This window comes from Hyperoodon ampullatus, assembly GCF_949752795.1.
Source record: "Hyperoodon ampullatus genome assembly, chromosome: 19".
NCBI classification, from domain to species: domain Eukaryota; kingdom Metazoa; phylum Chordata; class Mammalia; order Artiodactyla; family Ziphiidae; genus Hyperoodon; species Hyperoodon ampullatus.
In genome coordinates, this window is record NC_136932.1 from 5,262,057 (window position 1) to 5,289,140 (window position 27,084).

General features: G+C 40.1%; 1 protein-coding gene across 3 annotated transcripts; it reads right to left on the minus strand.

Moving 5' to 3' along the window:
- Positions 1 to 1,812: 1,812 nt before the first annotated feature.
- MED1 (mediator complex subunit 1) lies at positions 1,813 to 26,994 on the minus strand (the record flags this gene model as incomplete). 3 transcript variants are annotated; one of them, XM_079725980.1, is made up of 18 exons in its annotated part: positions 1,813 to 2,129; positions 7,399 to 7,539; positions 9,401 to 9,506; positions 9,630 to 9,725; positions 11,177 to 11,378; positions 12,156 to 12,274; positions 12,529 to 12,653; positions 13,177 to 13,288; positions 14,563 to 14,652; positions 15,294 to 15,367; positions 15,889 to 15,963; positions 16,713 to 16,784; positions 19,569 to 19,597; positions 20,305 to 20,437; positions 20,542 to 20,596; positions 22,097 to 22,175; positions 24,884 to 24,990; positions 26,970 to 26,994. In XM_079725980.1, the coding sequence occupies 18 exons, from the start codon at positions 26,992 to 26,994 to the stop codon at positions 2,099 to 2,101; spliced, it is 1,671 nt and encodes a 556-aa protein (XP_079582106.1). The 3 variants fall into 3 exon arrangements, with proteins under 3 accessions (XP_079582106.1, XP_079582104.1, XP_079582105.1); XM_079725979.1 differs by lacking the exon at positions 1,813 to 2,129 and adding an exon at positions 7,090 to 7,204; XM_079725978.1 differs by lacking the exon at positions 1,813 to 2,129 and having other exon boundaries at positions 4,054 to 7,539.
- Between the last annotated feature and the right edge of the window lie 90 nt (positions 26,995 to 27,084).

A 27,084-nucleotide genomic window follows, 5' to 3' on the forward strand; every position in this document is an offset into this window, starting at 1 on the left:
GCCGCACCTCGTGCCTTGGGGTCAGGGGGTGCGGTGTAGGAGCTGGGCGACCATTCCTTTAGCTGGGGGAGGGGCGCGCCTTGGTGGAGGTGGGGGCGGGTGAGGCAGAAAGGCCTTGGCTTCACCCGCTCCTCCGGCGCCCGACCGCCGCTGGCACCCAATGGGCTCTAGTGCCTACCCGCCCTCCAATCAGGGCTCTGGTTGGTGAGAACCTGATCCTGACGCCACTTTGGCGGGAGAAACAAGCGTGTCTGAAGGAGCAGGCGGGGACGCTTGCCCAGCCGTAACATTCATTATGGCTCTTTCTACAGAAGCTAGGTTGTGTCATATTATACATTACCAACCCCAGCCCCCAAGGTCTCAAAACTTATGATCTAATTTCTATGAATTAACGAATAAGAGTTTACCCTTAGAGCGACAAACTACAGAATTATATCCCAAAGATAAAATATTAGAAACTATCATAAATTCTAGCAGTCCTGGCTGGACCACTTCTAATTGTATTACAAAGTAGATGAGTTTGTCTTCTTACCTCTTTTCACTTTCACATTCAGCGACTGGCTTATTAGGAATGTCTGATTAAGAGATGAGCTTATTTAAGAGCAACTAGTGCTGGAGATCTTTTAAAATAGGCATATTTTAGCTGGAAGGCTTATTAACCAACTCTTCAAGAACTTTTAAAAATTACCTTTTTTATCCTAGAACGGGCTTCCTAAGCAAGGAACCCAGCTTCAGAAACTCATTCTCAGGCCCACAAAGCCAGGTTTAGATGTTACAGCCTCCTCCTGTCCCAGATACTTTTACTGTTATTGCTTCACTTCAAATAAGAACAGCCTTTTAGTTGCACCTCATCTAAGGGCAGTTTTCTCCCAGCAAGCACTACTGATGAATTTAGTGATGAAGGCCTGCAAAAGTTAGTAAAACTGGCTTGAGCAGATAAATCAGATGAAAACTTTCACGGGTCTGTTTCCCTAATTTCAATTATACTTCCCAGTTAATTTCAAGTAATACTCAGGAAAGACTTTTACTTTGTTAAAATTTTTTGACTGGACTTTAAAAAAGCTGAATAAACAAAAATTATTCAAAGGTTAAAAATTTATTACACATAGGCATGTTGCTTTTTATCAAAGAAATTTATTCGCATGTAAATAAACACGTTTTTGTAATGTTCGGGGGGAAAAATCCCAGATTTTTGTCTACTTTCAAAAAAATGAAAAACCCCAAAGTATTTACAGAACGGCCATATGCACAGAAAATCAAATTTGAAAAGATTTTAGAAAAGACCCTCCCCATCTGCTCCTGATGTACATTTTTGAAACACAATTTAAAGCTCAGCTTTTCCAACTGAGCATGTTTCCCAACCTAGCTTCTGATATGTTAAGTACTTCCTACCCCTCAAAAAACTAACTCAAGGGTAGAAATCGGGGGGAGGGAGATTGGGGGGAAAAAAAGGTAAAAGAAAATGAGATTGCTTAGGGATTGTGAATAATGAGTTTCCTATACTGGCATCTGCTTTAAGTGACTCAGCTGGATACTATGACTCACTGGCTCCCTGGAAGGTTTCTTTTGAGAATTCATAATAGTGCTGCCCTAAATTTTCAGACCTAGGCCTTAAGGAAAATCCTTCCAAGAGCCACCAACCTCAAGCCTAGTTTTGGCAATTATATCCTGCTTCATTCCCCCCACCCCCCACCCCCCACCACCAAATACTTGTTTTAAAAGAAATTGATTTTTGAACCTGGAATCTTCATGTACATCAGAGCAGGTTTTGACCAAGAACCCCTAACATGAAGCCAAAAGACAGAAGAGGAATCAGGTCAAACTAAGAATACATAAAGACTCCAGCAGCAGAAGATAGGTAGAAGTTGACTTCATGTCCTTGCCGTCTTTTGAAACAGGAGAATGAGTACACCTAGACAGGAGGGAGGTGTCCCAGGCTTGGTTTATTCTGCCTCTTCTCCTCCACCCTGTGGAGAAATGCAGTGCTCCCTGGTTCTCAGGCAGGGTGAAGCAGTTTAGCCCCGGCTCCCTGTTAAGCAAGTTCAGATGCTGGGTCAGTGTGTGGGGTGTGCCCATCGACAAGTCAGGGGCTTATCCTTCATCCAGATCCTAACTCGGGATTCTTTGATCTGGGATGAAGACAGAAAGAGAGAAAAAGCTTCCCAGTTTACTCATTTTGGTATTTGTTGGCTCTGCTTGGGGGAGCTGAGCCCCTGATACTATGCAGTACATTCCCCATAAGATTTTCCCCGCCCAGACAAACTTAAAAACCTTTTTTTTTTTTTTTTTCCTGCAGAAACCAATGGGATAGGATTCAAAACTAGGTGAGAAATCCAACCTGGTTGTATGTCTGAGAGGCTGCTACTGTATCAGCATCACAAGATAAAGCACTCTGGTATCACCTTGCCCATGTCCTCCTTAGTGTCACCCAAGACATTTGACTCTGATACGGTAACCGATAACTTTTCTTGCTCCACTTTGCAATGTTTCGTTTCCTACTTCTTATTACCTTGGGACACAAAAGTGGCAGAGTTGTTGTGAGCTGATGACCAGAAAAGGGAGAACACTAAAGGAAATCAGAGACAGTCAGGAAAGAAAGCCAAAGCTGATTTTCCAACTCTATGCTAACTCCAACCTGCAGAAAGGGATGAATATAGAAATCTTCAATATCTGATGAAGTCACTCCATTTATCACACACACATACATACATACACACACACACACACACAAATGAATCACCTGGCTTTTTTTTTTTTTTTTTTTTAATCCAGAAGAGTTGTGCTGGGGATCATGCCCCGTCCTGCTGACACAGAACCTGAATGGAATCATCAGGAATGGCACAGTGCAGGTGTCAAAATCAAAGTAAGGCCGCAGAATTTTGAGAGGACCCTCCAAATACTGAGAACTTGTGTTGCACTCAAATGGTCTCCTGGATTTCTATATTTATGAGAAGGGCTTCTTATTGATGTCCCCCAGAATCCAGACTCAGACCTGTTCCTCCAAAAAGGTCCAGTTGTGTTGCTACATAGTAGCAAGGGTTTATCTTCATACCCAGCTAGCATTCCAGGCCCCCCCATTACTGCAGGTGAGCTTGGAACTGTTTTAAGTGAACTATGGCTGCAAATTTGTTTACTGTTTTATCTAAGGGAGCATACAATGGAATAATTAAAGTCTGGACTCCTTATCCTTGTGATGAAGGAAAACAAGGAGCCCAGCTCTCAGGAATGGCATCAGTTCTCCTACAAACAAAATGCTGGGATGTGGACTTTTGGCACATTGTAGAAATAGGAGAACTATTAATTCTGTACTGGTTTTCATGCCACTGGATCAAGGAGGCTGTCCCACTTTTAACCCTCACTGCATCTGAAAACACGTTTACATACCCAAAAGCCAGCCCAGCTTTCTTTAAAGGAAAAAGAAACTATAAATCAATACCTCCACAGAAAGATAACTCTTAATATTCCTATGATGTCTGAACCCTATGAAAAACCTCCTAAAACAAAAATACCATTTTGGTTTTCTACTTAACTCCAAAGGTGGACCCTGACTAATCTGCTTCAGCTTGATGCTGCAGTACCAGCACAAGCTACAAGCTCCCTACCACCAAATAAGCTTCGTTCTTCCACCTCCCATCATTTTGAACCCTGAACCTCATAGAATTAGGAAAAAAAAACACTGTATAAAAGCAAACAGATAAAGGATTGAAATATTACAAATAAATAGCTAAAATCATCTTTCCTCCCCAATCACTCCTAAGAAACAGACACCAAACATTACTTAAGTGTCCAAAATGACCAAAGTCCTTCATTTGCCCACGCCTCAAATGGACAACTACCCAAACAAAGGTGAACAACCTTCATGCAAATGCATCAAGGAATGTATTGCTTTTTCATTTTCTGCCCAGCCCTTCAAATACATGCACTAAAATGTGTTTAAAACATGGCCTAAAAATGGAAAAAGGGAGAAAAAATATATATGAATATTTCCCACAAAACTGTTTCCCACCCTTCCCTCTCCCTAAGCCCTTCCCACCCCCTCCCTTTCATAAGCAAGTATTTTAATTTTTTTTTTTTTTTCCTGGCAAAGGAACAAGTGATTCGTGGTAACCAGAATCAAACCCTATGGTCTCTTTAGTAGGGTCTGGCTATGCCTTTCTAAATTCACCCCACTTGGTGTCAAAGCCATGCCATTTAAGATTCTTAAAACACAAAATCAGACCTGTCTCACTCCTTATGGTGATTTGCCTATACACTTAGTTTTTCTCTGGCCATGGTTTTTGCTTTAAAAAGTAAGGTTCCTAGTTGCCAATCAGGGCCACATCCATAAGATCGTCATCTTCCTCCCCAATCATAAAGTCAGGGCTAAGCCTTGAGGGCCTGTCTGTAGGTAAGATTGTGTTACTTGTCATAGACAAGGACTGGTCTGAAGAGATGGGTGATTTAGACCAACTCTCTGGCTTGATGCTATGAGATTTTTTCTTGTCTCGGTCTTTGTCCCGGTCCCGGTCCCTATCTTTGTCTTTTACTTTCTTCTTCTCTTTTTTGTGCTTCTTATGCTTCTCTGTGCTGTACTCTGGAAGAGGTCGGATGCCATCATCTGAGCTGGGACTGTTCTGATAAGACTTCTCTGCTATGGAGGAGCCTGACTCACTCTCACTGTCCAGATTCTGGGGGGTATATGCTGGTGACTTACTATGACTGGGAGAGCCACGCTCATGCTTTGGAGTGGAACCACTGATGAGTGGAGAGCCATAGTTTTTGGAGGAGGCCATCTGAGGCCTCAGCCCTTCTCCACTACTTTCCCCAGGTTTCTGCAAAGTCACTTTGGCTTTAATGCTGGGGGATCCCCCATCATGCTTGCTGATGATAATTTTTGCCACACCCGTGCTCCCCACATTTTTTGACTCTGAGGTCTTCTTAGATGAATCCACTGAGCCCCCCAAGGTGGAAACCTTTGATTTGTCTTTATCACTTTTCTCACGCTTGCCCTGGAACTCTCCTCCTAACATGTTATGTTTGGAGGACACAGGATGGCTAGAAGAATTTGTGCTCACCCCCACCTGGCCGTCCATTGGGTCTTCACCCCCAGGGCCACTGGTGACAACCCCATGCTTCAGTTTATCTATGACAGCTGTTAAGGACGGCTTCTTATTTCTGCTGGGAGATTTCCCTTTGGAACTCCCATGCTGGTTCTGAGAGGATGACATGGAAGAGCCACTTGAGGAAAAGGAAGAGGAAGATGCTGTACAAGAGTTAGATGATGGGGGAGTTTTCTGAGACAATGAGCCTGAAGATCCTAACCCTGAAGATGACTTCATGCCAGTGCTTGAACTAGTTCCAGACATGTGAGAACCACCAGAACCTGAACTGATAGGAGACTTGGCTTTAGAGGATGGGGGAGTCCCAGGAACAGGCTTCATTGGAGAGGCAAGCTTATCAGAGCCTCCAGGTGGCCTTGAATGGGAAGGGGATATGTTTGGTTTACTCAAAGAAGGATTCATAAGTGATGATGGCTTCCCTTGAGGTTTCATCTTGGTGCTGCTGGAACCACTGCTCATTCCATGCTTGGTAATAGGAGAGGAGCCAGGCTTCCCCCCAGACTGGGATGAATTTTTGGACTGGCTAGATCCTGAAGACCCCTGGCTAGAATATATACTGCTACTTAACTTGGAGCTTGATGAACCTTCTGATTTACTGCTTTTCATCTTGCCTGAGTTGGAAGCAGAAGACGAGGAAGAATGGCTATGGTGGCTTTTACTTCCTGAGGAAGACACAGAACCACTGCTGGTATACTGACTGTGAGAGGAGGGCTTGCCCACCATCACGGTTCCCTTAGGAATCTGAATAGTGATTTTGGGAATGGGTGGTGTGGCAACACCTGGGGGAGTCTGAGATCTTCCTGAACTGCCTGGAGATTTGGATCCACCTGTACTAGTAGGTGGGGTGAAAGGTCGGTTAGAAGAACTGTGAGATGGAGACTTTCCCTCAGTGTCTGCCTTCTTCCGTTTTGGAGGCTTATCTTTGCTTTTGCCATCATTAGAAGGGGTTCGACTGCGCTTCCCTGGTTTGCTGTCTAATCCTGGCCCTGACAGACTACTGTTACTGGTGCCATTGCCTTCCTTTACTCTCTTTTGAGTCTTTTCTTTCCCTAAGTCCCCAGTGGTCAATAAAGGACTCTGGCTACCACTGTGATGCTCCATAAGATCTGTAGGACCCAAAGCCTTACCAGCCACTGCTATTATACTGAAATCAACTGTGTCAGCTTGGCTATTGCCTTTAAACTTAGTCTCCCCATTATCACCTCCAAGCATTGGCACCCCCAAAGTATTTAGTGCCTGAGATGTAAATCCTTTGAAATCATCATTATCTCCACTTTGGCTGCTTTCATCAAAATATTCTTCTCCAAAACCACTTTGGCTCTGGCTGTTCAACAAATCAGGATTGAAATCTACTCCATCAGGAAAGAAATGATTGGTAGGAGAGTCACTACTGGGGCTTCCAGCAGCATCTGCAATAAGGTCAGCTGGATCAGTGTATGGATTTTCATTATTATTGGCTTGAAAGACATCAGGGTCAAAGAGGGCACTCTGAGAATGCCCAGAGCTTGAAGAATCTCGAACAGGGGTGCCAATGGGTGGACAATCATCACTAGTGCTGGGAAGCTTAGAAGCTTCTTCTGCAATGTCTGAAAGGATATCAGTTACATCCGGGCCAATGCTGTCTGAACTGGATAGTCGGACCATCCTTTGAATACTGGATTGGGGATGAGGTACCGGTTGTGGGTAAGTTGTTGGGGGAGTGCTACACTGGCTTGGAGCTGGAGTGATGTGTGGCGTATCCAGCGAGTCAGCTGTCATGTTGACATCAAAGATAGGGTTCTGTGAGTCAACATCCATTGAAAATAGCTCCCTCTGAAAGTCATCTTCAGTCTGGTGCTTGGGTTTGTCAGGTGGTAACCTTGATGACTTCTTCTTCTTTGCCTTGTTGCTTCCCGAGCACATTTCCATCCGGGGTGAGCCGGAAGAGGAGTTCTGCCTTTCTAAAGGGCTGCTTCCATAAAGGGTTGAGAAATCCTGGGCAGGATTATCTTTAAGAAGGTTCATGAGCATCGGGTGGTTCTTGGTGTTGCCGGCCATCGAAGAGACAGGTGGCGGCGTGTGATGAGGAGGGGTCGGACTCGAGCCAATGGTAGACCCCCCGTTCCCTGTGATTTGCAACAAACTGGTAAGAATTGGGTTCTGAGATACCTTGCTGAAGTCCTCCCCATGGCCCACCGACTCATGCCGATCTTTGATGCTCATGCTCATATTAAACAAGGTGGTAATGGGACCCCCCGGAAAGGTGTTGGTTGGTGTAGTGGTACCACTCATTGGGTTGTTGCCTGTGGTCATGCCATACCCTGGGCTGCTAGCCGGGGGCAGGTTCTTTTTCACCATGTCTTCAACTGTCTCTGCAATGAGGGACAGTGCTGGAGTGTCGGCCTGAATGGTTTCAGCTTTCCTCCGAATAGCCCTCATCGTCACAGGGATGGACATACATCTGTAAAATAAGATGGAAAAAACAAAGTTAATATTGCACTAGCTGCTAATGAAACCAATTTATTTGGGAAAACAGGCTTTAATTTTGCCTGAGACTTACATATGCCAAAAGGTTTACAATAAGCAGCTTTCAGGCAAGGCAAATAACCCGCAAGGCAGGAGCAGTTCTATGAAATGCCAGAGCTTTGGGTAAACTCATTCTAAAAAGAATCTGGGGGCTTCCCTGGTGGTGCAGTGGTTAAGAATCCACCTGCCAATGCAGGGGACACAGGTTCAAGCCCTGGTCTGGGAAGATCCCACATGTCACAGAGCAACTAAGCCCGTGTGCCACAACTACCGAGCCTGTGCTCTGGAGCCCATGTGCCACAACTACTGAAGCCCGCGTGCCTAGAGCCCATGCTCTGCAACAGGAGAAGCCACCGCAATGAGAAGCCCACACACCGCAACGAAGAGTGGCCCCCGCTCACTGCAACTAGAGAGAGTCCGCGTGCAGCGACAAAACCCAACGCAGCCAAAAAAAAATTAAAAATAAAAAGAATCTGGAAGGAATTCCCTGGTGGTCCAGTGGTTAGGACTCCATGCTTCCACTGCAGGGGGCACGGATTCGATCCCTAGTTGGGGAACTGAGATCCCGCAAGCCTCACGGCACAGCCCAAAAAAAAAGAATCTGGACCAGAGGCAATCATCAACCTCTTCTGAAGTGCCACCAAATAAACCAACCATAAACAAGAGTCCAAATAATTAGACATCATAGTGAACTAAAATAAAACTGGTAATAATGAACTCAGTAAGAAAATGCCCTCCTTTTGGGCTTTACATCTGATTAATGGTATATGTAATTTATCCTAATTGATGAACCATTAGAAAAACCTCTTGACCCATCAAGTTCTAAACTTTAATGGCTTAGATCACCCCAAAGCTATACTGTGAAAAGTGCTACCACTGGCAGTAAATCTTTTTTATTTTAAAGCAAAGCACTTTTGATGTTACAGATAAATTTTTTTTTTTTTTTTTTTTTTTTGCGGTACGAGGGCCTCTCACTGTTGTGGCCTCTCCCGTTGTGGAGCACAGGCTCCGGACGCGCAGGCTCAGCGGCCATGACTCACGGGCCCAGCCGCTCCGTGGCATGTGGGGTCTTCCTGGACCGGGGCACGAACCCGTGTCCCCTGCACCGGCAGGCGGACTCTCAACCACTGCGCCACCAGGGAAGCCCTGTTACAGATAAATTTATGTTTATAAACATGTTTGAAAATATTTTGCTCTGGAATATGTCAGCAACCTTTCTTAAAGGACCAGAGAGTAATGTTTTAGACTTTCAAAGATGATATGGTTTCTGTCCAACTACTCTGCCATCTTAGCTCAAAAGCCACCATAAACAATATGTAAATGAAAAGATGTGTTCACTTACAGGTATGTTTTATTGTGTTCTAATAAAATTTATTTACTAAACAGACCACTGGTACCTACTCCAAAAAAATCTTGAAATTACATATTAATGTTTATGGGAAGCTGACTGGCTTAAGGATCTTCCCACATACTGCCATTTGACACATTATATGTGTTTAAAAAAAAAATGACAGAGAGGAAAAAGTGGAAAAAGATCTACATCTTATTTCAGCTCTCTCCCTCATAAAAGAGCCCTAATGCGGGGCCTGAAGTTACCTACCTTACTTCCTATTACTCTCATAATGAGATTTATAAAACCAAAAGCTCATATTGCTTCTGATCCAAAAGCAGAGAAGGGTGAATTCAAAGCAGTGACTAAATGCTTTCCTACTAAATTTCCAATTCACTCTAATACTGAAAACAACATTCCTTATACATCTCTTAATGGGACTCTGATGGAAAAGGGCCAGTGCTACCTCTGAACAACTTTGGCAATGAAGTCATCTGTGCAGATGAGTGCATCTGACAGCCCCTTGTAGAGTTTACAGCTCACATGTGTTGAGTCCTGCACATCCATTACCACTGAAAGACAAAATATATAGGAGGCATTTAAGATAGATTCAGGTTCAGTTTCTGACTTTCCAAAAAAGATAAAGAGACCAAACTGCTGCCCTGAGAGAGGTGCTAGCCACCCACATAACTCACCACACACCAGGGAGTCATTCACAGGGTGCTGAAAAGATACGCTGAAACGGGATTCTGAGAGGGGACACACTTCAAATTGGAGGAGCCCAGGAGAATCTAAAAGGCAAAGAAAAGGATCATAAAATAATCAACCAAGTAAAAGACATGAGACATGTAAATGGTAATTATTAACTATGAAATTTTCTCTCCCTCATTGGAAACTAAATCCCACACATTTTTTTAATACACAAAACCTACTATGTCACCCACAGGTGACTAAAGGTATCAGATTCCAAGGAATCTACCAGTACATGTTACAAATACTCCAATACAAATAAGTAACTAAACTTCAGTTTTCTAAAATGAAGGCACTTAATCCCAATTGATAAAGTCCCTGGCAGATATAAACACCCTGCCTTGAAAGTGAATTCTGAAAATAAACGTGGCCAAGAGGAGTTTCTCATTCTATTTGTTAAGCAGACATTAGAACCACTACCATAAACCCTGCTTTCTACCAGTATACAGCTGTTAGCTATACACTCCATAGTTCGGTAAGCACAGATGTAGGGGCCACAATCTAAAATGATATATTTATGCCAAATACACTAATATATATATATATATATATGTAACTATTATCATTGGTTTCTAAGCCAAACAGGCTGACAGCCCAGAGACAAGGATTATATACTTTCTTGGGAAAAAGGATGCATCTCTGTAGGACTAACTTCATAACTATCTCACAAAAACTCATTTTTAAATACCGTGAAGCTATGTGGAAAATTCTCCTAGGACTGAAATATATGACATAGAAGGGTCATAAGGACACTTGCACATGCTCTGTGTCATTACTCCAACCTTCTAAAATTTCTCATTTCTAAAGCAATTCTTATTCCCATAAAAGATATCTCCTGATTTACCTTCCATTTCTTCTTGCCTACCATTTGCGCTGATACAGCTCTATCACTGAAGTGCTTTACAACTAAAGTAAAAAATTAACTATGGTTAACTAGAGCAGCCAAAATTCGTATCAAGATTTCTAATAGCAAACTGTTTGGAAAACATCAGCATTCCAGCATCCTGGGAGAAAAAAGAGAAGGGCACAGGTCTCATCCTTTTTTAAGCTATATGATTAAGTTCTCCAAAGAACGGGGAGAGGAAATTTACTCAGGAATAAAACGTGGGAACCACTGTCCTAACAACCTAAAATTTAGATGTCAAGAACTCCTCTCTTCCTGCAGAATCCCCAATTCTACCTTATATATCTGCTGCAAGGTTCAGGCCCTTAGGTACCCAGTTATATTGCTGCATGCAGAACAAGAGTAAGTCCATTGCAAAAAAATCCAGTGGTTTCCAAATGCCAATTTACAGACTGGTTCCATCAAAATTATTCATGGAGCTTGAACTAGATTCACAACTTCTCCCACATTAAGTTCATTTGGGTATGAAAACCAAATATATGTAGTTTTAAAAGCTCCACAGGTGATATGATGGGCCACAAAATCAGAGAACTACTAGAGTAATCAGTTTCCATTTACCAGTAAGTATATCAAAAGGAAAGGCGGTACCTTCTTTCAGAATAGTTCTTTTGACACAGCTTCCAATTAGGGTGTTATAGGCCACTTGGTGTCTGATCAGATTCAGGATAAGAGGAACCCGGCCAGGGTGCTGAAAGGTGATTTTGCTAACAAGGGTTCCCTGTAGACTTCTACCATCTGGAAGAGGAGCATCCTTGTTGAGGAAATAGCAGTGCTGCTGACCTGGAAGAGCCTGGGCAAAAAGAACAAAGGACACGAATGCTATTCACTCACCCACTGTACTCCAACCACAGACTATCCTTAAAAAACCCCCACTCCTCAAAAATCAGCGATTTCTTGCTGCATATTAAAGCTCCACAGTCAGTTCTTTGGTCAGCTAATGTTAAATGCCAAATACTCGCTTGGCTGAAAATACCCCTTCTTTGTAAATGTTCTGCTAGTGGTTTCCTAATCTAGCTAACATAAAAATTACCTCAGAAATCTGTATAAAAGAGGTCCCTGGACCATAAGTGCAAAATCTATATTTTTAATAACACCCTATATAGTTATAACAGAGCCAGAATTTGGGAACTATTACTTAATCCAGACTACTGTCAAACATTCAAATAAATTCAAGTCCAGATGTGGTTTTAAAACGCTCCTTAATTTATTCATTCCAGTACTTTCTTCTCCGTTAAATACTTTGCAGATTATAAGCTCATGACACTTGAAAGAATTAAACAGCAAGAACTCTTAATACCTACTTATATGCTTGTAAAAGTTCAGAATACCATTAAGACACTTTCACCTGAAATTTCAACAATTAAATGTACGTTGTTTCCTGACTTGGAAGCTCGTGCTCTTTCTTCAGTATGTTTCAGAGATTTCTGTAATTTCCTGCCTGACTGAGGAAATAGGACATGATCCAGCCGTCCAAAAGAACATCATCTGACCTCAGTTATCCTATAAAAGGAACATTCTGATCTTGGGTCCAAACATAATCTACAACAATTCATAGGGCCTTACTTACAGCATAAAATCGCATGTTGTGTTTCAAAGGTATAGGGTCAGGGTCCTTTGACAGCTCAAATTGAGTGATCAGTTCATAAAGGGGTACATAAGTTGGTTGGGTTTCAAACAATGGAATTCCTAGAAAAACAAAGATCAATACAATGATCACAGTAAGATGAAAACGTTGACAGCTCAGTTTTCCCTTCATGAGTTCTACTTCATTCGCCCATTTATTCAAAAAGTACTTACTAATAAGCAAAAGCACCATGACATCTATACCCATCAGTGGTTTTTTGAGGCCAAGACTGAAAGAGGTCTAAGATAATCTGAATGTGAAGTTTGCTTTTCACTTTTATAACAATTATTAGCTCCTGATGCTTCTTAAAACTCACCTGTGCAGTTCTGAAGTTTCTGAACAAATGCTCTAGATACTGGGATTGGCTGGGGAAATTTCAAGAAGAAACAGGCAGGAAGATCAACACTGTTGGCACTGGTGATTGAGGAGAAGGAGGGAGTCCTTCAAAAAAAAAAGAAAAGGTGGAGGATTGGGATTTTGAATTGATGTGAAAATGAAAAATCTAAACACTCATTCTTAGACATGTCTGTATCATATAACCACCTACTCACAAAACCTATCAAAAGTTCACTCTTTGAACTTCCTTCCCCCAATTCCAAAATATTCTGTTTGTTAACCCTAGAGTATCTTATCAAACATCTATCCTGAGGCACGTTCTCTAGTTACTACTCCAGCATAGCTCTAAATCAACATAAAGTCCCATAGAAAAATCCCATAGAGCAATCATTAAACCAGCGCAAGTAGCACAGTTCTCTTCTTTCTCTCTCAGGATAAGAATGTGTTCTATGAGCAGACTTCAAAGAGGAACATGCAAATATTGAAAAGAAATTAAATGGGTAAAACAAAAAGCCCATCTCTAGAAAGTCAAGTGGGGGAAAAGCCAAGTCAAAGTAATACCTGTTTCTTACTGGGCTTAAGGTTGAAATAAATGGACATTGCTATCCTAGAATTATATTTAACTTACCATTTGTTGTCAACTGGATGTGACCCCATAATTAATGGTGCAATTGGGAGTTTATACATAGCAGATGTTCCTTCGATTGTCACCGATGCATTCATGCCCAAAGATCGAGGAACTGAGAAAAGGAAAGAAAAATGGTATTCTCCAAAGTAACACGAATTATAAGGATCCTGAGTTTCCCTGGTGGCACAGTGGTTAAGAATCCGCCTGCCAATGCAGGGGACACGGGTTCGATCCCTGGCCCTGGAAGGTCCCACATGCTGCGGAGCAACTAAGCCCATGCGCCCCAACTACTGAGCCTGTGCTCTAGAGCCTGCGAGCCACAACTACTGAGCCCATGTGCCACAACTACTGAAGCCCGTGCGCCTAGAGCCCGTGCTCTGCAACAAGAGAAGCCATGACAACGAGAAGCCCACGCAGCACAACGAAGAGTGCCCCGGCTCACTGCAACTAGAGAAAGCCCGCGCACAGCAGTGAAGACCCAACAAAGCCAAAAATAAAAGCAAATAAAAAAATTAATTTATTTTTTTTTAAAAAAGAAATTAAATAAATTATAAGTATCTTAACATTAAAAAAAAAAGCTAACTTCTGTATAATTTGTCAGCCCTAATTTGTTTGTCAGATACTATAATACCTATATAACTCAGAAATGCTACAAGTTTTCTAACCAATATTTCTGTCAGTAAATAAAACAAAATACAGGTAACAATGCAGTCCAAGGAAAAAAAATTTTAAAGGCTCTTTACCAATATTTACTTATTTTCTCCAACTTCAGAAAGCATTTAAGTAGAATTATGATTATAGGATAGTCAACGATTGAAGTTAAAAGGGGACCAAATGAGGTTATTAGGTCATTTCTCATTATGTTTTAGTCTATTAACGTGCAAATATAGGGAATTCTCTGGTGGTCCAGTTGTTAGGACTTCGGGCTTTCACTGCCAAGGGCACTGGTTCAATCCCTGGTCTAAGATCCATCAAGCCGTGCTGCGCGGCCAAAAAAAATAAAAAGTGCAAATTCAAAGTAAGATCCATTATTTTAGTTCTTTAGTAAGTTGGCTAATTTCTTTACCTTTAAAGTAATGATTAAAGGGGATTATTTCAAGTCAGATGGTTTACATTTTTTTATTCACTCATTTACTTATTCAAAAGGAATTATTAAGTTTTTATTATTATGTATGTATGTGTACATATAGATACGTATATCTGTAGGAGTGTAAGTGTATGTATCAGATGCAAACTCTGGTAGAAATGGAAAACTTTGGTAGGGATGGCAACTTTCTTTGGGAGTAGCAAACCAGCAAGTACAGGCAGGCCTGGGCATTCAAATTTTTGAAAATATTTTTTAAACACTGAGCAAAACCTTCAGTTACTTTACAGTGAAAGTCTTACCATTATTCTCATGCAAAATGATAGGGGATGTAGTCTTATCATCCAGCAGGTCAGAAGGAGAGGCATAATACTTCAAGTTCATTAAATGACCTATGCAAAATAAAACTTATCACTACTTTTTTATCAGGTAAATTACAAATAAAGAAAAACATTCCCATTCCTATAAACCTATATACAAGAAAAGAGTTTCAGATATGAGGACTAATGATCCAAAGCAGCTTATGAAATATGACAGAAGCATAAATATTGATTCTAGCAGCAATTTACTTCACAATGTTCACTTTACAATTTACTTCACAATTTAAAGAAAAAAAACTAGGGGAGGGCAGGTGTTGACACCTTAGAAACCATTAAAAAAATACACAAATGAGAGAGGGATAAATTAGTAGTTTGGAATTGGCATATACAAACTACTATAAATAAAATAAACAACAGGGTCCTACTGTAAAGCATAGGGAACCATACATAATATCTTGTAATAAACTATTATGGAAAAGAATGTGCAAAAAAAATATATATATATATACACACACATATATATAACTGAATCACTTTGCTCTATACCAGAAACTAATACAACACTGTAAATCAACTATATTTCAATTAAAAAAAAACAGAAACACAAATGACTGGTAATTTTCACCTTCTGCTTATAAACCCAAGGTGAAATTGTAATAACCCCTCAACTAAAATTAGACATTTTTCTAAACAGGCAAAATAGAATCACATACCCCCACTTCTTGGAGTGAGATATCCAACACTTCCATGAAGAATCTTATCCAAGGGACCAGCATTGGTTGCTTTCCTGCAAGACAAATGATCTATGTTTGCTTATATTTAAGCCCTGAAGGTATTAGTGTACAATGTGATAATGAGTTCAGCTCTTAAACATCTTATAATTCTGTCCTAATGACTCTATCTTGTACTTGGGCATTTAACAATTGTATTTCAACTTCAAAGTGAAGGGATTATTTCTAAGAATACATCAGTATGTAATATGGTGAACAAAAATTACAACTACACTATTATTTATCAGAAGGGAGGCCAGGTTTGACAAGTCTTCTGATAAAACCTAAGGAATAAAAAAAAAAAAAAAAAACCTAAGGAATACCAACCAACAACTTAGGGATACTGATACTCAGAAAATGGAATGCAATCATTTGGGAACTGAAAGGATATGGACAAGATGTACAATACAGGTAAAACACAGATGCATAGTAACATACATCTATAATATATATTTAAAAAAATAAGAGCCTAGTAACCCCATAGACGAAAAACTTTAAGAACAAGGTCAAACAGAATTGACACTTTAGCCAGTCTTACCAATACATAACTGCCATTTTAGATAGATCCTGTTCTAAGGATTGGAGAGCCAAGTACATTTTAGTCTTTAGTTTGCTAGAAAGTAAATAAAGAAAACAAGAATTAAATAGTTGATAAATATACATATATATATACACACACACAACATGAAAGCCTAGAGAGTAAGTCTACCTTGGAGGCAACTAAGATATCTATTTAAAAAACAAAATAAAACTTTAAAATGTTAAAAAAAAAAATCAGGGCTTCCCTGGTGGCACAGTGGTTGAGAGTCCACCTGCCGATGCAGGGGACACGGGTTCGTGCCCCGGTCCAGGAAGATCCCACATGCCGCAGAGCGGCTGGGCCCATGAGCCATGGCCGCTGAGCCTGTGCGTCCGGAGCCTGTGCTCCGCAACGGGAGAGGCCACAGCAGCGAGAGGCCCGCATATTGCAAAAAAAAAAAAAAAAAAAAAAAAAATCATTACTGATCTACCAAAGCTAATTTTTATCTCTACTTAAAAGAGCCAAGCAGGTGTACAGAATCCCAGGTAGGTTAAAAATAAAAGTGGCAACCCAGTTCCATAACAATTTCTTTCAGCCTAGAAATCAGTATGTTGAAGACATCTCAAGGATTATCTTCTAGCACTATAATCCATTAATGCAGATATTTTTTTATTTAAAATACCTTTAAAAGACATTAAGTTGGAAGCTGAGCTATACATTGTCAGTATGAGTAGAAATCACAAATGAGCTAGGGCAGAAGACTTGGCAAATTTCTAAGTACAAAATGGTTTATAGATTTATACTAATTTTTCCAAAAAAAGCAAAAAACTAAAAATACTTACTTGTCCCCTGGAAGGTTATAAAGATTAACAAGACCCTTAAGGTGCTTAGAAAATTCATCAAAATTTTTTTCCCTATAAGAAGTTCAGGGGAGAGGGAAGAGAATAAAACATACAATTACTATTCAGTCTTATCAGCAAAGTGCCAAGAATCATGGCTATATAAAGCTAATCTTAATAATTTGCTTTACTCTTTTTCCCCCAAAGTTTTCTAGAATCAATCAAAAGTAGGAAAAGAAAATGCAATGTATTCCTTTCTCTGCCCCATTTTTCTGGAGGAGGTGCTAATAAGCAGTATAAAAGATAGTCAAAAAGACCTGATAACTCATACAGTAATTTGCTCTTAAGTAATGAGACTTGGTTTAAATAAATCACTTCTTCTCCTCTTAATTTGTAACTGAGATGATTGGATGTCATGAGATGTCATGAAAAAAAACTTTTGGAGAGAAAATGGAAATAAATAAATTGGGAAGATAGAACACTTTTCATGTATATAGCAACGTAAGAGCAAAGAAGGAAAATGAACACTAGGAGAGAGATGGGAGACCTAAGGAAAAGGGGAATGGGTACTGTGGAGGCAAACCACATATTCCAAAATGTTCCTATGACTAGCTTTACCCCAGGAAAAAGTAACTACTACCATGAACCCCTGGCTTCCTAGAACCTAATATTCAGGCATGGTTTCCTAGTCAAGTAAGCTTTTGTGGGCAGGAATCCAACATAACTCAACAACTCTAATTCTCTACATCTTTTTTCAAACTTAAAAACAAAAAAAAAAAATGTCTCTTGAAAGCTGTACTGCTCTGACAACGTCAGATACTTGGTCGGGCATTTATTGAACACTTACTGCCCAAAGTGCCATGAAGACATTAAAAGGAAGCAAGAGCAGCAGCAAAATATATTCCCTACCTTAAAATTACCATCTATACAAAGTGATCAAAAATACCAGGTAGGACTTCCCTGGTGGCACAGTGGTTAAGAATCCACCTGCCAATGCAGGGGACATGGGTTTGAGCCCTCGTTCGGGGAGATCCCACATGCAGCGGAGCAACTAAGCCCTTGCACCACACTACTGAGCCTGAACTCTAGATGCCGCGAGCCACAACTACTGAGCCCACGCGATGGCCCCGCTGGCCGCAACTAGAGAAAGCCCACGCGCAGCAATGAAGACCCAATGCAGCCAAAAATAAATAAATTAAAAAAAAATACCAGGTAAAGACTAATATTCTTCCTAAGGTTCCCACTTTCAAACATGCCTACAAATTAACTTTAGAACACCATCAGTTCATAAATTTGTATGGTCTCCTACTCCACATTAGAGCCAGAAATATTTTTTTCCTGGACTATTCTGGTAATACACCTTTGCTAGACTTATTGAGTTACTGAAATCATAAAATGTTATTTTTTATGTTGCACTGCAATTTTTCAAAGCTCGTTCAAATCTGGTGTATTTGGCTATAAGGACATTAAACTGATCATTGAGAAGACTGCGTGTAAAACTTATTTCCTCAATATTAACACCTTTTCTAAGACTCCTCCATGCGATATCTGATAACTTCACTATAATTTAAAACATAAAATTGATGTTATGATTTTCTCAAATTCCCAGAGAGTTAAATCTGGGTTTAAATTTAAGCATGAAAATTTCCACTCAATTCAAAGAGAAAAGATAAGCCAATGGCAAAAAACATCAATTACTAAAAGAGACTGTCTTCAAGCCTAGCACTTTACTATAATGGGACCCATATACCTTAAATATAAAATAATTTTTCTCAAAGTTGAAGTGAAAAAAAGTTTTTTCATGGTATAGACTCAATTTTCTCAAGCTTTCTCTGATTCAATAATTAGGTTCTATTTATTTTTGTTCCACACAGAATTCCTAAGGTTAGCTCAGTAGTTCTCAACCAGGAGTGATTTTGCCCTCCAGAGGACAATACCTGGAGATATTTTTGATTATCATAATTCAGGAGATATTACTAGCAACTGGTTGGGAGAGACCAGGGATGCTGTTAAACATCCAACAATGAACTGGGCAGCCCCCTACAGCAAAGAATTTCCCAACCCAAATTTCAATACTGTCAAGGTTGAGAAACCCTGGGATAGACGGAATAGGGTAAAAAAAATCAAGCTAAGTCAATTCTGAAAGTGAACAAGTACAGCCTGTGAAAAATCTTGACCCAAGAAAATAAATTTGTTCCTCAGGAAAGTAACTTCTGACCGTCCTCAAAACTTAGCTATAAAGAATAGCACTGTCGGGCTTCCCTGGTGGCACAGTGGTTGAGAGTCCGCCTGCCGATGCAGGGGACACGGGTTCGTGCCCCGGTCCGGGAGGATCCCACATGCCGCGGAGCGGCTGGGCCCGTGGGCCATGGCCACTGGGCCTGCACGTCCGGAGCCTGTGCTCCGCAACGGGAGAGGCCACAACAGTGAGAGGCCCACGTACCGCAAAAAAAAAAAAAAGAATAGCACTGTCAGGCTTACCTGGTGGCACAGTGGTTAAGAATCCGCCTGCCAATGCAGGGGACACAGGTTCGAGCCCTGGTCCGGGAAGATCCCACATGCCGCGAAGCAACTAAGCCTGTGTGCCACAACTGCTGAGCCTGCGAGCCATAACTACTGAGAATGCATGCCACCAACTACTGAGGCCTGCGCACCTAGAGCCCGTGCTCCACAACAAGAGAAGCCATCGCAATGAGAAGCCCGCACACCACAACGAAGAGTAGCCCCTGCTGGCCGCAACTAGAGAAAGCCCATGCACAGCAAGACCCAACGCAGCCAAAAAATTTTTTTTTAAATTAAAAAAAAAAAAAGAATAGTACTGTCTGCCAATATCAGGGAATATAAATGTCATCTGCTCACCTTAGCTGCTGTACAAGCTCTGGACAGCTCTGAAATTAAAGAAATTATGTTAAAACTTTAAACTACTTTAAGACGTTTGAAGACATCAAAAGTTTTTCTCTTTTATTAATAACACATGCTTTATAACAAAAACATTAAAACTACAGAAGGTTCTTATATTAAGATATCAAAAATATCTTCTTCCTACTTGGTAAACCACGGGTTGGGTCAGGAAACTAAAGATTAAAATATATATGAAATAGCTTATAAAGGAATCAACTTTCAGCTGCTTGTTTAAAACATTAGGACCTCTCTTTAAAGCCATCCTTGGAATCCATATTCAACTGTCTGGTTATACACATTTTACATTCCTCTCTATTACAGGGTTTTTCAGAGACATTAGTTATGTACAAGATTATCTGTCCTTCTTGATTATAAGTTCGTTGAGGTAGGAACTTGAAATTATTTGTATCCCCAGAACCTATTGTTCAATTGCGGCTCATGTTTGTTGATATGAAATGGAAAGGGTTCCTCTGGTGTTTCCTTTTGTCAAAGCCTCTGGATGATGTCAGAGATGGACCCAGATTATACTAAATTCCACTCTACAGCTACTGATGTTGTAGCCCATCACATCATCTCTATAGTGGCTCGTGAAAAAAACCTAAACCCAAGCTATTTCAAACCCCAACAATTCCTTTTAAAATTAATGTCCCTAAGTAAACCCCACAGATTCCAGTGAAATATCAACAACACATACCACAGGATTCTCCCCATGGTGAGCCACTTTTACATCACAAAGCTGTCCTGCAGGATCTAACTGCACTTCCACATAGAACATATCTGACGTGATGTAACATTCAGTGCCACTGGCACTGAGATGAGAGCCCAGTCTAGCAGGAACAAATCAAAACAAAAATTAATAGAAGACACATAAATAAAGCCACCCAAAGTCAACACTAAGTTAAACATTTCTGCCTACAGATACACTACTCACCCATTCTGTCTTGCTATAGACTCCAAACGGTCAGTCATTGCTGGTAAAGATGTTACTACAAAAGGGTGAAAAAAGGAAATCACAAAAGATGTTCCAAATAAATTGTATTCTTCAGAACCAGAAATATCCCAAGAGTATATCTATCCTTGCAAAGCCAGAAACACATTCAATAGTTCAAATGCTTATAATGTGCATAAAGTTAATTGGTAAGGCTTAGCTGTGGCCTAAGCAGTAATAAGGATCAAAAAAAAGATCTATTTGAAAAAAATGATTGGACCTTTCTCCTCTCTCATTTTCATTACTCATTTGGGACAAGTTATCTTTAATTTAAAGAAGACACACTTAGGGACTTCCCTGGAGGTCCAGTGGTTAAGACTACGTGCTTCCACTGAAGGGGTCGCGGGTTCAATTGCTGGTCGGGGATCTACGATCCTACATGCCGCTCGGTGCGGCTAAAAAAAAAAAAAAAAAAAAAGACCCATTTATCTGCTAATGCAGGAATAAGGAAGATTAACATCAAAACCAGCATAGAAACAAATATTCTGTGTTCATAGTGGCATTATTTACAATAGCCAAAAGATAGAAACAACCCAAGTGTCCATCAATGAGTGAATGTATAAACAAAATGTTATTTTGTTTACATATGATGTATACATACAATAAAATATTATTCAGCTTTCTTAAAGAGGAAGGAAATTCTGATATATGCTATAAAATGGACGAACCTTGAAGATATTATGCTAAGTGAAATAAGCCAATCACAAAAGAACAAATACTGTATGATTACACTTAGATGAGGTATCTAGAGTAGTCAGATTGTTAGAGTCAGAATATAGAATGGTGGTTACCAGGAACTGGGAAGAGGGGAAATGACAAGTTACTGTTTAATGCGTTCAGAGTTTCAGTTGGGAAGATGAAAAAGTTCTGGAGATGGATGGTGGTGATGGTTACACAACAATGTGAATGCACTTAATGCCACTGAACGGTACAATTAAAAATGGTTAAAATGGTAAATTTTGTTATATACATTTTACCACAATTAAAAAAAAATATTCAGCTGAATCAGGTTCATTTGTGATAATCAGAGTAAAATCTGTTTTTACTTTCATTTTCCTTCAAAAACAGACAGAAGTAGTAATTATAAGCTTGAATAATCAAGCTCATGATTTGAATTTTATGTTTGCTTTCCTGAAAACATTCTTTATAAACACTGTAAAAATCTCTTAGAGTCAAAAAGTCCATCTTCTTATTGAGTTAATTAGGAGAGAACATGTGAAGGAAAAAAAAAAAAACTTTCTCCTGCTATCTGCAATCTTATAGGTACCCTCCATCAATTATCTTTTGAGTTTCTACCAACCTCCAAAATGGGATAAAAAATAAATGTTTCAAAAGTTCAGGTAAGAGCTCATCTCAACTCCATAATGAAAGCAAGAACAACACCTAGCATAGAACGGTTGACCTATCTCAATTTATATTTCTAGTGTAAGTATAAAATAGTCTTTCCTAAACTGGGGGGTTTTAAAGAAATTAGCATATTTCAAAGATGTTTACAAACCTTTGAGAGCTTTCTGCAGCGTCTCCAAACAGCTGACCAAATGTTGGTGCCCTCCAGAACTCATCACAACCCTCTTCTCCTGTATTAAGAAGGAAAACATTTCAGGTAAAAACTAACAAAGCCAACAGTGTTTTGGGTAAACATACACATTATCCTAGAAATAACATTTCAGGATAGTCTATATATTATGGTATAATCTATATACTCTATATTTTCTATATATTCTAGATAATCTATAGATTTTTAACTGTTAGTCTGTCCATCCATCCAAAAGAGGAAAGGTTAATATACATGGATACAGGCATATCCATATCCATGAAAGTAGAAAAAGGTATTTCCAGATCTAGGACTTCCCTGGCAGTCCAGTGGTTAAGACTCTGCAGTTCCAACGCAGGGGACGTGGGTTTGATCCCTGGTCGGGGAACTAAGATCCCACATGCTGCATAGCATGGCCAAAAAAAAAAAAAAAAAAAAGCCTATACCAAAGGTATTTCCGGATCTAAAATAAGATAACTTTCAGGGAAAAATTAGGAAGAATCAAAATGTAATAAATGAGATCAGCCTCCTGTAGAAGTGACTACATCCTAAGATTCTACAAGTTAAATGGGGTGGCTCAGATGGGACAATTCCCAAATCTAATAAGGTGATATGCATGTAATCTAAGAAATACAGCCAGACCTTAGTCAAACTAGATTGACTCTAAGAAACAGGATACATAGTTCAGAGAAAGCCAAAGAGCAAAAACTTTAGCATAGTTTTTCTAAACATATCCAGGGAAGAAGTTTCTCTTTGCACAACATTCTAGTCCCCAGAAGTATGAACAGTTTTATGATACAAGGATAGTTTTTCAGACTTTTCCACGCCCTAAATCCATCTCTCTTTGCTCTAATTCCACCCTCACAAATATCTGACTAATTAATAATCTAGCTCCCTTTGTACCCTGAATATACAAGGACCTTGTCCATTGCAAGGACAATGGATACCAGTACTTTGGTAGCTGGAAAGACAAACACTCTGCTGTAAATTAATAAACTGGCATTCTGATTTCCATGTTAACCTACTGAGATTTTGTTAGTATGTCAGTTATTGAAAACTCTTCAAAATCTTTTACGTACCAATAAAAGTAGGTTTCTGAATCTGCAAAAGTGAGAAGTAGACAATGGAAGCTATGGTGACCAAACCAAGAACTGGTAACCCAAAAGAGGGTCTTAGTAGCCACCTGGAATCCCTCTATGTCATAATGTCTCCCTAATGACAATATCACTTATTGACCATATTTCAAACTAGAATATGGCTGCCTTATAGTATAAAAATGACAACCTCTAAATTCCCAGACTGGAAAAATTGCCATTCTTTAAGACTTCTAAAAAAAAACAAAAAACTTTTTTTATGTACACAATCCTGAGCCAGAAGATATCTGTAGAACTTAGTTACGGAAATCTTTTAGCAGCATGACACTTTGGTGTCCATTATCTCATTTGATCCCTACAGCAAAACTGTGTGAAAAAGCAAACTGGTGTTGTGTGTCTCTACTTTCCAGATGAGGAAACTGAGGATGAGAAAGAACAAATAATTTGTCCAAGGTCACGTAGGTAGAAGTACTGGAGTTAAGACTAAAATACAGGCTTTTTGACAGCAAATTCAGTTTTTTTACTAGGCTATATACTGATATGATCATTTTAAGCTCTAATAAATCTACTAAACTGAACTTACTCTGGACCCGATGTAAGGTTTGGTAGAGGGGTACTTTCACTGAAGTATAACATGTATACAGAAAAGTATATGAATCTGAAGTGAAGAGATTGTGAATTATTACAAAGTGAACACATCCATATAACCATTGCCCAGGTCAAGTCATAAAAAAGCACTCCTGTAACATTTTACTACCACTGGAATCATGTGGATGAACTTTTAACATCCAGCCTCTACCCTCACCCCACTCCCTGTATTCCACCTAACTAAGGGCTCCCCACACTGGTGAATGACTCAGAAAGGAGAAGTAGTACTGTAGAGAAAGAGGGCCACAGAGTAAACAGGTGAAGTTAATTAAAAATGAATTGCAAACTCAACTAGCAGAATAGATACAGTGACAGTATTGACACATTAGAATCAAGGAGCTTGACAGGAAGTGAAAAATAAATGTCTCTCTACATGTCTGTCATGTGTGTTTTTTTTTTTTTGGTTTTTTTTTTCGGCAGCACTGTGGTGCTTGTGGAATCTCAGTTCCCTGACCAGGGACTGAACCTGGGCCACGGTAGTGAAAGCCAGGAATCCTAACCACTAGGCCACCAGGGAACTCCCTATCAGGTGTATCTTTTATAGGTGTATTTCTTTTTTTTTTGCGGTACGCAGGCCTCTCACTGTTGTGGCCTCTCCCGTTGCGGAGCATGGGCTCCGGACGCACAGGCTCAGCGGCCATGGCTCACGGGCCCAGCCGCTCCGCGGCATGTGGGATCTTCCCGGACCAGGGCATGAACCCGCGTCCCCTGCATCGGCAGGCGGACTCTCAACCACTGTGCCACCAAGGAAGCCCTACAGGTGTATTTCTTAACACTTTGCCTAAAGTACCCCAGTGTACTATAACTCAAAATTAACACAATTTTATAAATACACCTCCTTCTTAGGTAGACTCTTAAAAGTTGAAAGCCATCATGTGCTTATGATTTTATGAGAAATAAAACTGAAGACACACCATAATAACTAGTTAGAAAAAGTCTACACAGGGAGCTTAGCTTATTAAATAATTATCTAAGCACAACACTTTATCCGCTTCAGCACAATCCTCACCATGACTTGACGCACAAGCTTAATGGTTTCACTCCAAGGTCTATTTTGGTTAAATTTTGCATGGAGCCGTTCCAAGAGAGAACTCATCTTACTCAGCTTTTCCGACTCTAAGATATAAATCAGAAAACATCATTAGCAACTCTTCTTTCAAGACCTTCCACAGTTTTTCTTGCAAACAAAACTCCCATATTTCATCCTGGTAAGAACTCAGTTAAAATCTTTTCCAATATGATTTACTTCAAAACATATGAAGAATTTGTTTTTAATGACAAGAAGACACACACAATTGTGGGTCTAGTCTAACGAACACCATAGAAGGGGACTGCTTTCTATTCAAACTTAATGAGAACCAAAAAAAGAACCATCTCTAATCCTGTTTAAGGATCAAGACTACCATTTAGTGACAAAATAATTTCATGATATTCGTGAAATCCCTTATATGATATATGCAGAGCATACATTTGAACATGGCCTAACTACGGTTAGTTGGTTTTCAAAGTGAAAATACAGACTTCCTTAATTTTTTCACATAATTTTAAGAAATTGATTTATAAGTATTATCAAGAAAACAGGCTTTATTTGCCATTCAGATTTTTCCTATTTGAACTCAAACTATATGAACAAGGAAGATGTCAATGACTAAAGGATGAATTTCCAGCAAAGTTAAGAGAAAGGCAGAAAAGAATGGCTCCTGGATAGTGTGTGAAGGGACCTCCTACACCCTCCAACACTCCTGTAATTCTTGTAACTGCTTAGCATGAGCAAGGACCTGTGCTGGAGACCACCGGCAGTGCAAAAATACAATATGCCTGAGATGACACCTGTGAGGGGGTGTGGATAAGTTATGTGAAAATAACCGTCACACAAAGCAAAATGAGATTTGTTCTTAAAAACAGAGACACATTACTACTGAAATTCAAAGGAGGAAAAGTTTGTGATTAGTTGTGGGGATGTTACAGAAAAGGTGCCATTGAAAGATGAATAGAATGTCAGCAATCTGAGTTGAGGTAGTGACATCTTCTAAATCAAGATTCAACTCCTCCCTCCAATGCCTTCATCTTCTGGAAAACTGTTTTTTCGTTTGTTCCAGCCAATTTATAGTTCTGGAGAAATGTTTGACAATTCCCACTTTCAAGACTCATTCACTCAGGCACTATTTTACATGATGGAGATACAGCAGTGAGCAAACTAGACAAAACTGCCTCCTCGAGTTTCCATTTTACACTTGTCATCCTCTGCACCAAGAAGTATACCTTTTTTCTTCCTCCCCTTCAAAACACACCCCCCTTCTTTCCCTTAAGAAGCCTGATGATAAATATCTTTACACAAATGCTCTAATGAAACATTTTTTGAGCAACTATTATGTGCCAGGGACTATATAATGATGAGTAAGGCAAGATCCTGATCTACATAGCTCAGAGCACATTGGAGAAGACAAGTAAATAATAGTGAGCTGTATCAACAGAACTATGTCCAAAATGCTAAGGAAGCATTTAAACTGGAAAGTGGAGCTTCAGAGAATCTATGTAACGTTACACAGAAAAGTTGTTTTTCAGCAGTTCTGAATTAGTTCAGACATTGAAAGATTGAAATTCAACGCATTTTTAGAATATACAATAGCACAAGATGTGAACACTGTGACATTCTTGAGAACTGTTGGCTTTTAATACCATAAGTACCTAATCATTTCATTCACGCGAAAACGTCCTCCAGTACTTTGACATACAGCGCTGTATTACTGTTTTTATGTCATCATTCACACTTCTCTTCTGGAAGGAGCAAGTTTTACATTCACTCGCCGCGTCTCCCATCCCTTTAGGCTAAAATTGTCCTGAGGCCCAAATGATTGCCCCTAGCTAAGCAGGAAACCTTAACAGAAGTTGGGAGTCCCCATCTCCCCAAAGTCAAAGCTCTCCATCCCCAAGGAAGGCAGTCAGAATCTAAAACTCACACACATCCCGCCTCCTAGACTCTGAGCCCTCGGGAGAGTGGCCCCCGCGGAAGCATCTGCCCCCCAGCTCCTCTCAGAGATTGGCTCCCCCAACTGTGTCCCGCCCCCTGCTTTTCCCCTCAGTCACTCACTCACCCTCGGTTTCCCCCTGAGCCTTCATCCTGACAGCTGGAAGGGCCTGAGTCCTACACAAGAGGATATGCCCCTCCTCACCACTAACAGAGGAACCAAGTTGGTTCGGGCTCCCGGG